General features: G+C 35.2%; 1 protein-coding gene across 2 annotated transcripts in view; it reads right to left on the bottom strand.

Annotated features, from left to right (window-relative positions):
• LOC126756566 (photoreceptor-specific nuclear receptor) overlaps window positions 1-15,415 on the bottom strand; it is a 74,249-nt gene that overhangs the window by 46,051 nt on the left and 12,783 nt on the right. For both annotated transcript variants that reach the window (XM_050469739.1, XM_050469740.1), the window contains exon 2: window positions 1,052-1,313. In XM_050469739.1, the coding sequence (XP_050325696.1) occupies window positions 1,052-1,313 (262 nt within the window). The remainder of the gene's footprint in view (window positions 1-1,051; window positions 1,314-15,415) is intronic.

Raw genomic sequence — 15,415 nt, 5'->3', positions numbered from 1 at the left:
AAAATTGAGATATGGTAATAAAACAACGAAGGTGTTCGTAGATAGACGTTATTGGACCGCTGCCACGCCCACAAAACGCAGTTAACCGAAAACTTATGAAGTGCCATAACTAAGCACTAAATTAAGATCTAGAACTCTAATTTGGCACAAAAGATCGCAGTAGCAACGGACAACTGTGAGCTAAAATTTAAAAAAGGGCGTGGCCCAGCCTCTAATTGGCTTAATGTACACATATCCTTAACCACTTAAGCTACAATAACTAATTCGCGCAGGAAAAATCTCTTAAACATGTCTACCGATACTGTAAAAATCAATGAAATCGGAGCCGGGCTAAAAATTGGACGATGGGCGAGCCAGCGCCCACTTTTTGGTGAAATTACACATCCTGGGACCCTTCCGATCAATTCGGTACAAAACATTATTCTAATATTCCTATCTTATTTATAAGTGAAATTAGGATAATCCTTTTCTGACAATAATAGCTCCCATATACCTTATAAAAATATTTTCGAACTTCCGGATGACTTTATACTGCATATATCGACCAATATGTGAGTTAACTCAATGAAAATGAGATAGCGTGCTTTCAATAAAACAGTGTAAATATGTTTGATCCTAAAATAAATAAAATTGGACGAAACCTTAAACATATGTGAGGTACCTTAATGAAACCCACCGAACGTTTTATTAGTTGTGGTATGTTAATAGTATGTGGCATTGGCAAAACACGATACAGTCGTAATATAAAGACAAGAAGATATAAAATTTGATTTTAACTTATTCACGATTTTATTCGATTTCACAGCTTTTTTTAATATAAATTTTTGCCAGCACCTAAAAGAATGTTTTCGATAGTTATTTCGAAATGCTTGCTTTAAAGATTTATAAATTTGCAAGTATGTATGTATATAATCCAATAAAAAATTATGGAAAATTATCTTGATCTGTTGAATATTTCAATGCCAGAACAAAAAATCGCTTGAAAAATGTTTACCACAATATACATTGTACATACAAAAACAATGAATTTATAGCACTGTATCAAACTAACCTGTAAATGAGTTTTCGCCGAACACTTCGTTTGAAAAATCCCGAGCAGCCATTGCAAGCTAAAATTCCATAGTGTTTCCCAGAGCTGGTATCTCCACAAACTACACAAATTAAACCTAAGTTTTGACTTTTTGAACGCGCAGCAGCTATAGATCCGGTTGACTCAACATTTGCCGCCGAATTCACTACTGAATGCTGACTCCAAGGGACCAATCGATTCTGTGGTGAATAGCAAACCCGGTTTGTGTGCGAGTTAAGTATTTCTGCAATAAATAAATACACTTGCTAAGTTGGTTTCAATTAAATTTCTTTTCATTGAATTGCAAATGTTCAAATGCATATTAGACTCTTCTCTAATCCGGCCCACAACTGATGTATTCTTTGTTGACTTTGCGTGCAGCATGCCTTTGAATATTTACATCCACTATTTTGTTTCATTTTACTTGTCCATGAGTGAAGTGTAGTAGCTGTCGACCCTATGAGTAATCGACAAATTTATTTACACATTCAATTAGGGTGCCATTAAAGCTTCGCGTCAATCTGTGCACAAATTTTTCTCTGGGGACAATTGTTTCGCCATCACACCCTAATTTAATTGTAGTGATTTTTTGATGCACTTAACCCCTGAAAGGAGCAGTTCTGAAGCATCGGCGGTCTCATTTGTTACGGACGACTGGTAATTGTATCAAATATATTCAACCATACAACCAGCAAGTGTTAGCCACAGTCGGTGGGATTAACGTCATATGCTTGAATTTTGTGCTGTTAATATTATAAAGATGATGTCGTTATACGACTAGCACTGTATAGCCAAATAAAAGTGTTAAAATTTTTAAAACCCAACATTAATGCAAACATCTCATATCAAAACATTCACATAGAGGTATGTATGTTTGTATGAATGTAGGGCACTTAAGTGGATAACTATACGGCATTAGAAGAAAGTAAGTGTACATTAACACACACTTACGTTCAGAATACGTACAATTATGTATATTGTATAACTTGTTATTATTGTATTATTTTTAACCATTTGATTCAAATTAACTCCACCAGTATCGGATGGAATTAATCGTAGAAATTGATCACGATAGCAATATCAAAATGTATTCTTATTTTTAATATTCTTAGGTTATTTGCACAAAAAATTTAATTGTTGAATTAGTTACCAATTATACCGAAATTTAGGGAATGGTATATGTATTTTTTCAAAACGGTTGGGTTTGCTTTTTTCAATTTTTGAACTGAATTTCGAAATTTGATTAAAGTAAACGTAAACTTTGTACTAACTTGTTTGCGTTTAAAAGTATTACAATATAAATTTCATCGAAGTATTATTTATGTTATATATGTACGTATCTACTTAAATGCTTTAAATATTCTGTGGATGCATTTCTCACTTCACTCAAATATAATCCTTATAAATGTGTCTATGTATATGAATATACAAGGTCTGTCGCAAAAGAAACAGAACTTTTTAAATATAACTGTTTCTGGTGGCGCCACCTATTGGTGGGTATATGAAATAAAAAGTTTGATCTCTTGTTGACATTTCGTAAAAATTTTAAGATAATTGGATAACTACAATCGATGTTATCGATCAAAAAGTGACAGCAGCTTTTGGTCATCGGTCGTAAAATGCAAAGAGCAAATATTAAATTTTGTTTTAAACTTGGGAAAACGTTTACTGAAACATTTCAAATGATGAAAAAAGTTTATGGTGATCAGTGCCTATCCCGTAGTAATAAGCATGAGTGGTTTAAGCGATTCCAAGAAGGTCGTGAGGACCTCTGTGACGATCAGAAGTCGGTCGTCTTCAGAAGTCAAAAATAAAGACAATGCTGATTTGTTTTTACGATTCCGAGGGTATTGTACACCGAGAGTTCGTCCCACCTGGCCAAGCGATTAATGTTGTGTTTTATCTTGGTGTTATGAAGCGTCTTTTGTCACGCATTCGTCGCGCTCGACCACAATACCGTGAGGCAGGGTCCTGGCGCCTGTTGCACGATAATGCGCCGTGTCATCGGTCGACGCTTGTCACTGATTTTTTGACAAAAAACTCCATATTAACCATTAATGACTCACCCTACTCACCTGATCTGGCAACCTGTGATTTTTACCTATTTGGAAAACTTCATTTGCCCATGAAAGGACACTGGTTTCAGAACATTTCAGCTATCCAAAAGGCGACGACCGATATTCTCAAGAGCATTCCGAAAAATGACCTTAAACACTCATTTGAAATGCTAATTGACCGGGCTAAACGCTGTATCGGAGCACAAGGAAACTACTTTGAATAAAAAAAAAAAAACTTTTGAAAAATATTAATTTTTTGTTGTCCTGTTTCTTTTGCGACAGACCTTGTATAACATCTGCTATGCCTAACGTCAACGTTACAATTTTGCGTATGTACTAAGCCCACTGTGCGCATACTTCGGCAAACTAAATGTACTATTTCATAATTTTTATGAGAGAAGGGTTTAGTTAATTTACTTATAGTATATTAGAGCGGGTGGATTTTTTCTTTAAAATCGCGTTTGGGGAAAATGTTCTACGGGTCACTCTGAATAGCTTTGTCTAAGAGACTATGGATCTAAAACCGGTTTCGAGCCAGCGATTTTTAAGATGAATATTAAAATATGTTTAAAATATTCTTCTAAAATTTCAAAACAATCAAATCAAAATTCTAAGAGACAGACCCTCGGAAGTTCTGCACACCATGCCACGTCAGTGCAGCGCTTTACACTTAAACAGGTTACTCAAAATTTTATTTTAATTTAAATTGATTTTAGTGAGTTTTGAGTTATGCTGTCGATAATATAAGAATTTTTTTAAAAGTCAAGGGAGATGAGATACAAACGCAATTATGTTTTTACTTTTTAGTTTGAAGTGCTTTAAAACGTTTTTTTTTTAGTTTTTAGATCCGGAACAGGTTATGTTAAGTATTTCACAATGTTTGTAACACCCTGGGGGAAATATCGGAGACTATAAAATGTGTGAGTTGATTAGCCATATACTTCTGTTTGTCTGTATATTTGCGAGTCAGTCCCTCAATTATTGAGATATTAATTTGAAATTTTGTACACGTTATTTTCTCTCCAAAAAACTGATCATTTGTTGGAACCGCCGATATTGGACCACTACAGCATATGGCTACCTAGCAAGCGGAACAAAAAACATCATGTTCTTCTATGGAAAACTTTTTTCTTTGACTAGATATCTTCACAAAATTTGGCATGGATTATTATCCAAGACAATGTTTTAACCTGAGATAAATATGTTCAGATCAGACTACTATAGTACTTATAAGCTTCCATATAAAATGATCTCTCAAAATCAATTTCCTGCATAGGACCTTTTGTATTTGTGGAGGGTATTGTAGCTTCGGTGCAACCAAAGTTAGTGATTTATCTTGTTCATACTATATTTACTTTTTAATTTTTTAGTTCAATGTCCCTTAAATAATGTCTTTTAGTTCTTTAATTGATTTTTAATATTTAGCCACACGTGGTTATTTCAAGTTGAAACTTGCTACACATACTTGTATTCCTTGGAACCCAGGAGTGGTCGACGTTGCAGATGGACGTAATCGGCCCGCAAAACACTTCATTAAACGAAAATCTTTAAAGTGCCGTGCCTGAAAATTAGTATAGGGGGTCGCGATATTAAGGGGCACCTTTTGGCTGATTTTTTTTTTTTTTTTTTTAAAGAGCGCGTAGCCCCGTTCTCAAAATTGTATCTCCCAAACCGTTATGGTCACTCAACCAAACTTGCTAAGAAGAATTTTTTGGCACTTCTTCGTATGCTGTGCGATAACTCACTGAATAAATGCGCAACTAGCATTAAACTTCACAATCAGGACGTTGGGAAAGTGCTTTATAAGACCAAGTATAAAAATTGAACAGTGGGCGTGGCGCCTTCCTTCCTTAAATGAAACTCTCTATGTGAGGAACTATCTGATCAATTTCAAAAAAATTTGGTATGTGAGGTTACCCAGCCATTTCTATCATACACTGTGAAATCGGACAAGAACCACGTGTACTTTGCATATAACACCACTTTAAATTAGATCTGATTATTTTACTAACGGTATACAAATCAAACACAAATCAGTATATCGGAATAAAATCTTGCAAAAGTATTGCCTTTAAGGTATTTAATGTTCCGCCCAAAACTTTTCGAAATGGAACCATACATTTTCAAGGACCCAGACAACAAAATACATTTGACTGGTTTTATAATGCTGTTATTAGTTTGTTTGTAACTTTTTTTCAGTAGGACTGAAGCTGAATAGCACTGAGAAAAGAATGAACAGTTGGATAGCACTTCAAAAATATATAACAGACTAGTAAGGCAGCGCTACGGTCAGGTATAACCGTCATACTCTTGCAACTCGCAAGAATTAAAGCCAGGGTAATACCTCCAGGTGCATAAGCCTTGTTAGTTTTATGGGGTCTGGGGCAAGTTTTCATTCGAATTTATTCATTCTAACACGCTGTCTCAATTTTATTAAGACAACTCACATATTGGCCGATATATGTATGCGTTATAAAGTCAAACGAAAGTTCGAAAATCTTTATATTAGGAAGAAATGTATTGACCCGATTTAATATATTTTTGACAGGAAAGTATTATCTCTGGATTTCAATTATTTATCACACATTGACCCATATTTTCGTCAAACCTCAGCCATAGGCGCTGGGTCTTCATATTCGGTACCTAGGGGCTTTCCCAGTTTTGCTTCGATTTGGGCAATTTTTGGTCACAAGATGAACTACTTCAAAGGCACTATTCATTCAAAGTTTTATTTCGTTATATTAATTGTTTCTTCAAACGAAATTTAAAATTGTGGTATATATGAAGTAGGAGTGGTTGTAGCCCCATTTTCATACTGTAATATACGAATGTCAGTAGAATGTTACATACCGAACTTTGTTAAAATTGGTGGCGCAAATCCCGAGATTTGTGATTTCACTTAAAGGAGGGTGGTGCCATGCACATCGTCAAATTTTGACACCAGCTCTTTCAAAGCCCGGGGTAAAATTTTATGTCTCTGGCGTATTTGGTTATTGATTAATTGCACTTTAAGTAGTTTTTAAGGAGTGGGCGGATTATCATCCGATTTCATCCATTTTCACACTATCGGTAGAAGTTCTTATAGTATTTGATGCAGCCGAATTCTGTTGTTTTAGTTTACGTTGTTTAGAAAATATGTACAATAAACCTATTAGATGGGGAGGTCATGCCCACTTTTTCAGAAATTTTAGCCTACCGGTGCCGTTTGCTACTGCGATCCCTTGTGACAAATTACAGTTCTATATCTTAACTAAGCTAAGCTACTAACTTCCGTTCAATGGAGTTTTGTGGGCGTGACAGTGGTCGATTATGCCCATCTACGAACTCGATATATAAAATTTTACTCGAGATTATGTCATTATCTTAAGCAGTAATCCATGTCAAATTTCGTGAAGATACCACGTCAAATGCGAAAGTTTTCCATACAAGAACTTGATTCGGATCGTTCGGTTTGTATGGCAGTTATATGCTATAGTGAGCCGATCTGACAATTTCTTTCGATATTACATTATTTCTATTTTAACTCATACCCAATTTCCTGAAGATATATAGTCAAATGAGGAAGTTTCCCAAGCAAGCATTTGATTCCGATCGTTCGATTTGTATGACAGCTATATGATATAGTTAACCGATCTGAATAATTTCTTCGGAGATTACATTGTTGCTTTAGAAAATAATCTATACCAAATTTCGTGAATATATCTTGTCAAATGCAAAAGTTTTCCATACCAGCACTAAATTCCGATCGTTCAGTTTGTATGGCAGCTACATGTTACAGTGGTCCGATATCGGCTGTTCACAAATGAGCAGCTTCTTGAAGAGAAAATGATTAGCAAAATTTCAAAACGATATCTTAAAAAATAGTTCGTATATATACAGACAGACAGACTGACAGACTCAGCTCAACATACTGATCATTTATATATATACTTTATAGGGTCTCCGACTCTTCCTTCTGGGTGTTACAAACTTCGTGACAAACTTAATATACCCTGTTCAGGGTATAAAAATAGTAAGGCTTTATAACTTAAATTTCGCGAGAAACCCCATTCGTCGAAATACATATGTTTTGGCACGATTCGGATTACTTTGGCGGTCGGGTAAAAAACGTGAATGTATAAATGGGGTATGTGCTGATAGGGGAGCTTCTCCAGGGGAGGAATATGCAAAAATAATGTTGCTAACACTTATATTTTTTAAAATACTCCGATTAAAAATTCAAAAATTTGTATCAATAACACATAGTATTTCTCAATGTTTCACTAAACTTTTTCACATCTTTCACTTGGTGTATTTAAATATACACTCTAAACATTAAAATAAGTTCACATTTCACTTTTATTTTGTTAGTTTTCAGCTAAATTTATTAATTTAAAAATCACTTCAACACTCATCGTTGAAAAGGTTAGATTGTTTTCAGTTATGAGGAAAACGAGCGTTGCCACATCTTAGACACCAAATATGAAGGATTTTTTAACGACAGCTTTTTCTATGTTTGTATTTTCGCGTGATTCTTTTTTCTTTATTAACTATAAAAAAACTCTTTTCAAAATTTTTTAAGTTAAGTTTAATTTAATATGTAAAGTACTCCTTTCTGCGTTGGCGGCCTTCGACCGCGCTCTAAAAGAATAACCCTGGTCGAGGCAATACCCGAGGTAACCTAAGTATTTTATTACGTAGTATTATTACATAATATTTTATTTGTTTACTAGCTGACCCCGCAGCCGTTGTCCTGCGTGAAATTATGTGTTTTGAAATGAAAAGAAAGTTAAATTTATCATTTCATTTTATTTTTTTCAATGTAACGCAGCTTGATAAACAACCTTTTTTGGTTTCTGTTCCGGTGTACAGAAGAGATGGTTTTCCAACTCGTGAGCACGCCACGTATATCTGACCGTGTGAAAAACATAGCATTTCCAAATTTATGCCACACTCTTCTAGCGACTATCCTTGTGTCCTGTTGATTATCATCTCAAATGCAGTTTTCACTGGAAACGGAATACGTTTGAACTGAAATGGCAAATCGTTAGAACTCAAAGGAATTCGTAGAATCAAGCATTCTGCCCCTTTGTATTCTATAGCGCAGATTGCGGAACATAATAACGACAGATCTAACTTTGAGACGCAAAAAATGCGGTGGCATACCAAGCCTGTCCAAAGAATTTATAAATTCCACTGGATAATTCACGGCGTCGTCTTCATTGTCACGACGATCGATCGATTTGTATGAACGCAAGTCTCCCGGAATTTGACTTTGAATCCTCCAGTTAAGTCAACAACATCGGTATTTTTGGCAGCTAACATTGCGTGTGCACTTAAGGAATCGTAGTTACGATAATTTGGTCAATGTCCGAACATCCGTGATGAGTTCATCTTTCGTGAATTGATAAAGAGAAGATGGAATTGATATCAAACCACCGGAAGTATCAACCGGAATTTTACCATGTCCAATTTTTAGCGAAGACGATGTAAAATGTCTTCGACAATGTCATTTTTGTTCGTATTTCATAATAGACGTGGATTTGAAGGCTGATATGTCGAAATGATTATCGCGAAAAATGTGCGAACTTCATTTGCATTCCAGTGATTAACATGTTCCAGCAATTGTAATTGCTGGCTTGTCAACTTCGATATTCACTATTCTAAAATGAATGCTGAATGTTCTGCCATTGTCGTCTGATGAGCGACGCCGATAGAGTGGATATCCATCATTTCTAGTTTGTGTTTCCGAAAGAAAAGCATGTGGATAGTGTTTGGTGCATTTATTGTCAGACATACAAACCTAAGTGGGATTGTGGTGTCCGCAAGGCCCATGCACCATATTGGTTTTCATCACTTCGTATAATACTGGATCTTTCTCTGCATCAGGAATTTCAGCAGAAATTATTTCATCAATTTGATCTGGTGTAACCACCATCCAAAAAGGAATGTGCGCGTGCGGCAAACCTCTCTTTTGCACTCAACAGAGTACATCAAGCATCTAACAGCACCACATACATATATATGTATGTATGTACGTTACTTCGAGATAAAGTCAATCAAACATCGTAACTTCTTCTTCTTCTTAGTTGGCGTAGACACCGCTTACGCGATTATAGCCGAGTTAAGATCGTAACTGTTGTTTGAAAAGTCGTGCAGTCACATCGTGACGATCGCTTGCTGATTGACCGCGATCCATAATTCCGCACGCATGTCACCGCATCCTGGGAGTACTGCTTGCCTTGCCTTGCCTTGGGCTGCCATACGTTGATGGCAAAAAGAACGCCTACCGATATTAGAGCGACCTTTGTTACAAGTTCAATCTGCAATTGACCTCTTTGTGTTAAACGCACGTAAAGTCTTCACTGAATAACTTTCAATAATTTTTCTTTTGAATAGCCGGAATAAAAAAGCAAGCGACCGAAATTGAACGATTTAAATAATTTACAAATCAAAATATTGAAAAACAAAACAAACGAAAATTGAAAAAAATGTGTACTTTTTGGAATTATCCAATTTTCCGACTTTTCTTCATGAAAAGTATAAGGTATTTTTATTTCTAAACCTTCCTTGATCCACACCGAACAATCTCCGAAAATTTCATCAAGATTGGTTCAGCCGTTGTCTTAGCGTTACTAACAAACAAACATTCATTCGTTTATATGGGAAAAAGAAAAGGGCTGTTTTTTGGGGGTTTTCCGGCAATTATTCGATTTTTTCTCTCAACGAACATTAAAAAAAAAATTATCAAATGTGGTTCAGTCATATGAAAATTATAAGCGTACATCGGAAGATCGTTTTGCTGCTCCAGACGTTGCGCGTCTGCTTTCCGATAACCAGAATACTACGAAACGTATTATTACTGGTAATTAGCCTTGGATCTATGGACCCGGAACAATCAATCGGACCCGGAACAATAAAAGTGAGCGGAAGCCGAAAAAATCACGTCAAAGGAAGTAAAAAATTAAGGCCAACTTAACATTTCTTTAATTATCGAGGTGTGGTGCACTCGGAATTTCTTCAGACCGGCCAAACTGTTAACAAGAATACTATTTGAGTCTTACGCGTCGCTTTCGCGAAGAATTGTAAAAGTATGAACAAAGTCTTACTATTTTTTATTCATAGTAGTATATAAAGTTATAGTTATATATATAGTTATATCTATCTCGATTAGTTTAAGGTAATACAAACAACCGTTATGAACAAAACATAGAGCATAAAATAACCCTAAAACTAAGCAACTGAAATCATGATCTATCTATTCTACAAAATTAACACCACTAAAACTATGCAGCTAAAAGTTTAAATGTCCATGCAGCCATTGGAATGCCAAATTTACTCAAATACATTCTTAAAGAAAGTGAAAACACCTCGTGTGGCTAAATAATAAATTTCGTTTAAAAGCCTAAAAAACGTGCTTTTAAGCTCTTCAAACTAAAAAACTAAAATACTTTTCGTTCAGTATTACTGTCGGTTTATTAAAAATTATTTTTAAATTTTAGTTTTTATGTTCTTACAACATGTTGCTACATAGTATAATAGCTTTGTTCGCCTAACGGTTATACATATCACCTAAATCTAATCGAGGCGTAATCGGACCACTGTTACGCACACAAAACGCCATTAACCGAAAACATATAAAGTACCATAACTTAAGCACTAAATTAATATATAAAACTTTAATTTGGTACAGGGGATCGCAGTGGCAATGAACACCTGTGCACAAATTTTTTTGAAAAAGTGGGCTTGTTCCAGCCTTATAATAAGGTTAATGTACGTACGATATCTCCTAAACCACTAAAGCTACAAAACCCAAATTAAATCGGATGATAACCACGAATAATGCATTTAAGATATGCCACCTTATGACTAAAAATTGCACAAACCGAAACAAAACTGTTCAAACCCCTAGGACCCAGTGCTCATAGTTGACGTTTTATCGAAAATATCGGTCCATGTGTGGGATACGTAATTGAAATTTGAAGAGAATCCTTTTCAGTATGTCTGTTTGTGAAAAATGGATTGAATCGGGTCAATACTTCCCTTAGCCCTCATATACCAAACACAAATATTTTCGAACTTCTCAGTGACTTTATATCGCATATATCGGTGAACATGTGAGTTGTCTTCATAAATTTAATAGAGCGTGTTCTTCTAATAACGGTGCATATTTGTGCTTAGAATGAATAAAACGGGTGAAAACTCGCTCTAGATTATAGGATAACTAATAAGCCATATATCTGTACCTGAAAGTATTTTCCTGGCTTTAATCCTTGCAAGTTGCAAGAGTATGAAATGTTCGGTTACACCCAAACATAGCACTTCTTTACTTGTAAAACTATATTTTTATAGCTCAGTTTGGCAACTACATACGTACCATATACATATGATCTGTAGTGGTCCAATGTGAACAATTTTTTAGGAGTTTTGGTAGCGCTGTCTTGGGCGATTTCAACAAATGAGCAGCTTCTTGTGGAAGAAAAGGACGTGTGCAAAATTTAAGCCTTAAGATAATGACCAACTTTTCCGACGACTTCTAGCGACCGGGTATCTATGGTCTTAATATTTTTAATACTTTTCGTAATTGCTAAATATAAGCACTTGTGAATATTTACGGAAAAAACCAAAAAAAAAAAACTGTAGAATTGAGAGGCGACCAACTAGAAGTAGATGTCGAAAAATTTACAAAAGAAATTCAACGTCTGCTTGGCATAATACTACGGGGATGAAAAGGGAAATATATAGGTTGAAATTTTTCTAAAGATATCAAAATCTTTCTAATTAGGAAAAGAAAATTTCGACGGAAATGGCAACAAACACGCTCATCACTTGAAAAACCCGACCTTAATAGAGCAGCAGCTGAATTAAAACGAAAAATCAATCACATGAAGAATAAGTCAGTACACAAAACATTCTCTCACCAGATCATGGAAATATCCCAGCGATCTCCATTCGTGAGCTTAAAAATGTAAGAAAAAAGGCACATGTTAAAAAAACGCCAGGATTTGATCTAATAACGGCAGAAGTGTTAAACAGTTACTCTACAAAAGTTTACTACACCTTACTATCTTTCAAATTCTTTAATCCGTCTGACACCTATCATCGATGAAAAGCAAATAATTTCATCGCACCAGTTCGGTTTCAGAAATTCAACAATGGAACAAACTCATAGAATAAAATCAAGAATAGAAAAATGGCGCTGGCGTTCGATAAAGTGTGACACGAAGGCAAAATGAACACTCCAAATTGAAAGAAAATGCTGCAGCCGTACCGCAAGGAAGTATTTTAGGACTACTTTTGTGTATTGTGTATACTAGAGACTTACCGTTATACGTAGCACCAGTGACGTAGCTACCTAGGGGCTAAGCGGGGCAGTGCCCCGTGACTCTCAAGCTCAGGGAGCCCTTGAATCCTTACCAGAAATCTTGATCGAACTGAACTTTTGGAAATTTCTCTCATTTTCAAAATAAATATGGCAGGTTGCAACCCCACCTCAATCATGACAACTCAGTTGAGAGAAATTCAAAAGTTATGCCTAAGGAATTCCCCTACCCACTTTCTGTAGATTGGCAGTGTTGTCAACTTGATGGATAACGATGTGTGCGTTTTATTGTGAATTCGAGTTAATATTTTTTTCGAGAACGGTTAAAAAGTTAATGCTATATCAGGAGTAAGTAAACTAATGTCAATCAATTTTTTGTACTAGGCAATATAGTGATTCAAATTTATTTGATTTTACCACTCATATTGATGTCTGTTAAGTCAATAAATCGTGCCAATCTATAGATTTCGGTTACAGCTCATTGTATAACGCCAAATATCGTAAAAAAGCGCAAGTCACCTGCAGTAGGTACATTAATTCAGGTCTGCAATAAAACTTCGTTATTTTGATATTATCAACGCATCATCAGAAATAGTTCTAAACAGCATTAAAACAAAAATGCTAAACAGCAGCTGCAAAGTCTTTTGTAGAAGTACTCATATCAGTGGTTTACTGTTATTAAGTCAGTTGGTAGGTCCGACCTTTATATGACAAGCCCTTGAATCTTCTCTATTTCGTTTTATTAGCCAAACCTACACCAAGTATTAATTGTAATTTGTGTTGTTACTGTTTAATACCTGCCCTGCAGTGCACAAAAAAAAGGTAATCTTTTTTCAAAATTTTTTGTTTTTTTTTTTGCCTTTCCTGTTCCCTTATACCTTTAGAATTAATGCAGAAAACCACTTTACCACTGGAAGATTTCGAAAAGGCCCACAAATAATAATACCGCTCGACGTTCGGAGCGCTCGGAGTGCACACCTCAAACTTTAAACGCGTTTTTCTCGAAACACACTTTTTTAAACTGGCGCACGTGATTCCGGTCGAACTACTCAACCGATTTGATTAATATTTGTTTCTTTTATGTTCACAAAGCGCCTGGCTATCGTCCCTATATTTTTTATAATTTATTGACAATGTTATGACAAAATTTATGTAAAAAAACATGGGAAAAATTCAAAAAAAAAGAAACTAATTACTTTTTTATTTATCGACATTTTTTCATGATTTTAGTAGGGACGATAACCATTCACGTACTTTTTAAGAATAAATTGGGTTTTTGTGTTTCAGATGATCCAAACATGTCCGCCAGTGGAAAAAATACCTCATTCACCCAGCCATTTCTCCGACAGATGAAATCAAAAATTCCGAAAAAAAATTGTTTATACACTCCACGATATACCTTATGATATGTGACAAAAGTTCTTTGTAGAATAAAAATTTCTATGAAAAAAATGTCAAAAAAACAGGCCAGAACCCTACTGACCCCTTAAGTAGTTTAGCATTTAAAATATTTGTATATTTCATACTTTTATTTGATAAAACCTAATCAGTTTACATAGCACTGGGCCCAAATTTTTTAATTTTCCCCAGGACCCTTTACCTAGCTACGCCACTGCGTAGCACCAAGAAGTATGACTGCCACTGCACTACTACATTTCTTATAAGCAGTCCACACTGTAGTCATTTGAACGAAATAATGGAAAATATAGCCATACGGTGGTAAGTCAGTTCATATGAATTTTATATACAAAAGAATCAGTTATCACCCTTGGTGAAGTTTGTATACCATATACCAATACAGCCAAATATGTTGGTATTACGCTCGATGCTAAATTACTATAGAAAGATAACATTGAGATGAAGAAAATTTAACTTAGTCTGAAATTGTCAAAAATGGAAAGGCTAATTGGACGACGGTCCCAACTGTCCACATATAACACATTATTTTTATAGAAACAAATTATCAAGCCGATAAGATCATTATGATAGAAGCATAAATGTTATTTAATGTTTCCAAAATAATGTGTTAAGAGGTATTTTTAAGGCTCCCGGGTACATCAGAAATGCTCATATTCATCGTGACCTAATAATAAATACGGTCGCCGAAGAGCGTTCGCAGAAACCCACTAGAGAAAACTTAATGAATATGTGAATGAAAAAGCGAGAAATACAAACATGATTTAGTTGGTAATTACAATAGAATCAGTCTCACCTCGCGAAGACCACTACGATGAACTATGCAATTTTTAATAGTGTATGATTATTATCACTGCTTTAGAACGAGTTCAGAGCCCATCTAGGAGTTTGATTGCGAAGAATAAAACAGTGTGAAACTGCGCTACCAGATCTGCAGATTTACTCAGATATTGAACGTTTCATGTCAAAAGACCTGTTTTATTTACATATACAATATAATATGAATTCGGAAAAAAGGCACATTAGTTTCTTTTTTCAAAAAGCGAAGATTGTCACATTCTTTGCTCGGTCGATCAAGAAAACTGAATGCAGTCGGACTCGGACCTCTCTTACTTTCGTTGCTGGCTCAAACCACGTCAAGTGGTCCATGAAAATTTCGAAAAATCACCGATTTTGAAAATGAGCAGTTCATTAGGAAGGGGACCAGACGCATACCCGTGATATAAATATTTCGTCAAAATTCTTTTTTTTTGTAAAATTATTTTCTCATAAACTACTGGATTAAATTTTTTTCTGCAAGTTGGTAGTACCGTTAGTGACGTCTATGCTAAATTTCTCATCAAAATATTCATTGGTATTTGAGATACGCGTCGTTTTGTGAGGCTCGTAAAGTGAATCCTTCGATTTTTACTATGTCTGAATTTATTGAACAAAGAAGTGGTATTAAATATTGTTTACGGAATAAGATTTCGCCTGCAGAAACGTTAAGGATGTTGTAAAAAGCTTTTGGGGATGAAACTCTGTTTTCTAAAAGTGTTTACATGTGGTATAACGAGAAGAGAGAGAAAAGAG

Source organism: Bactrocera neohumeralis, chromosome 4 (assembly GCF_024586455.1).
Source record: "Bactrocera neohumeralis isolate Rockhampton chromosome 4, APGP_CSIRO_Bneo_wtdbg2-racon-allhic-juicebox.fasta_v2, whole genome shotgun sequence".
Taxonomy (NCBI): domain Eukaryota; kingdom Metazoa; phylum Arthropoda; class Insecta; order Diptera; family Tephritidae; genus Bactrocera; species Bactrocera neohumeralis.
The sequence above is the reverse complement of the archived record's forward strand: the minus strand, read 5'-3'. Positions and strand labels throughout refer to the sequence as shown.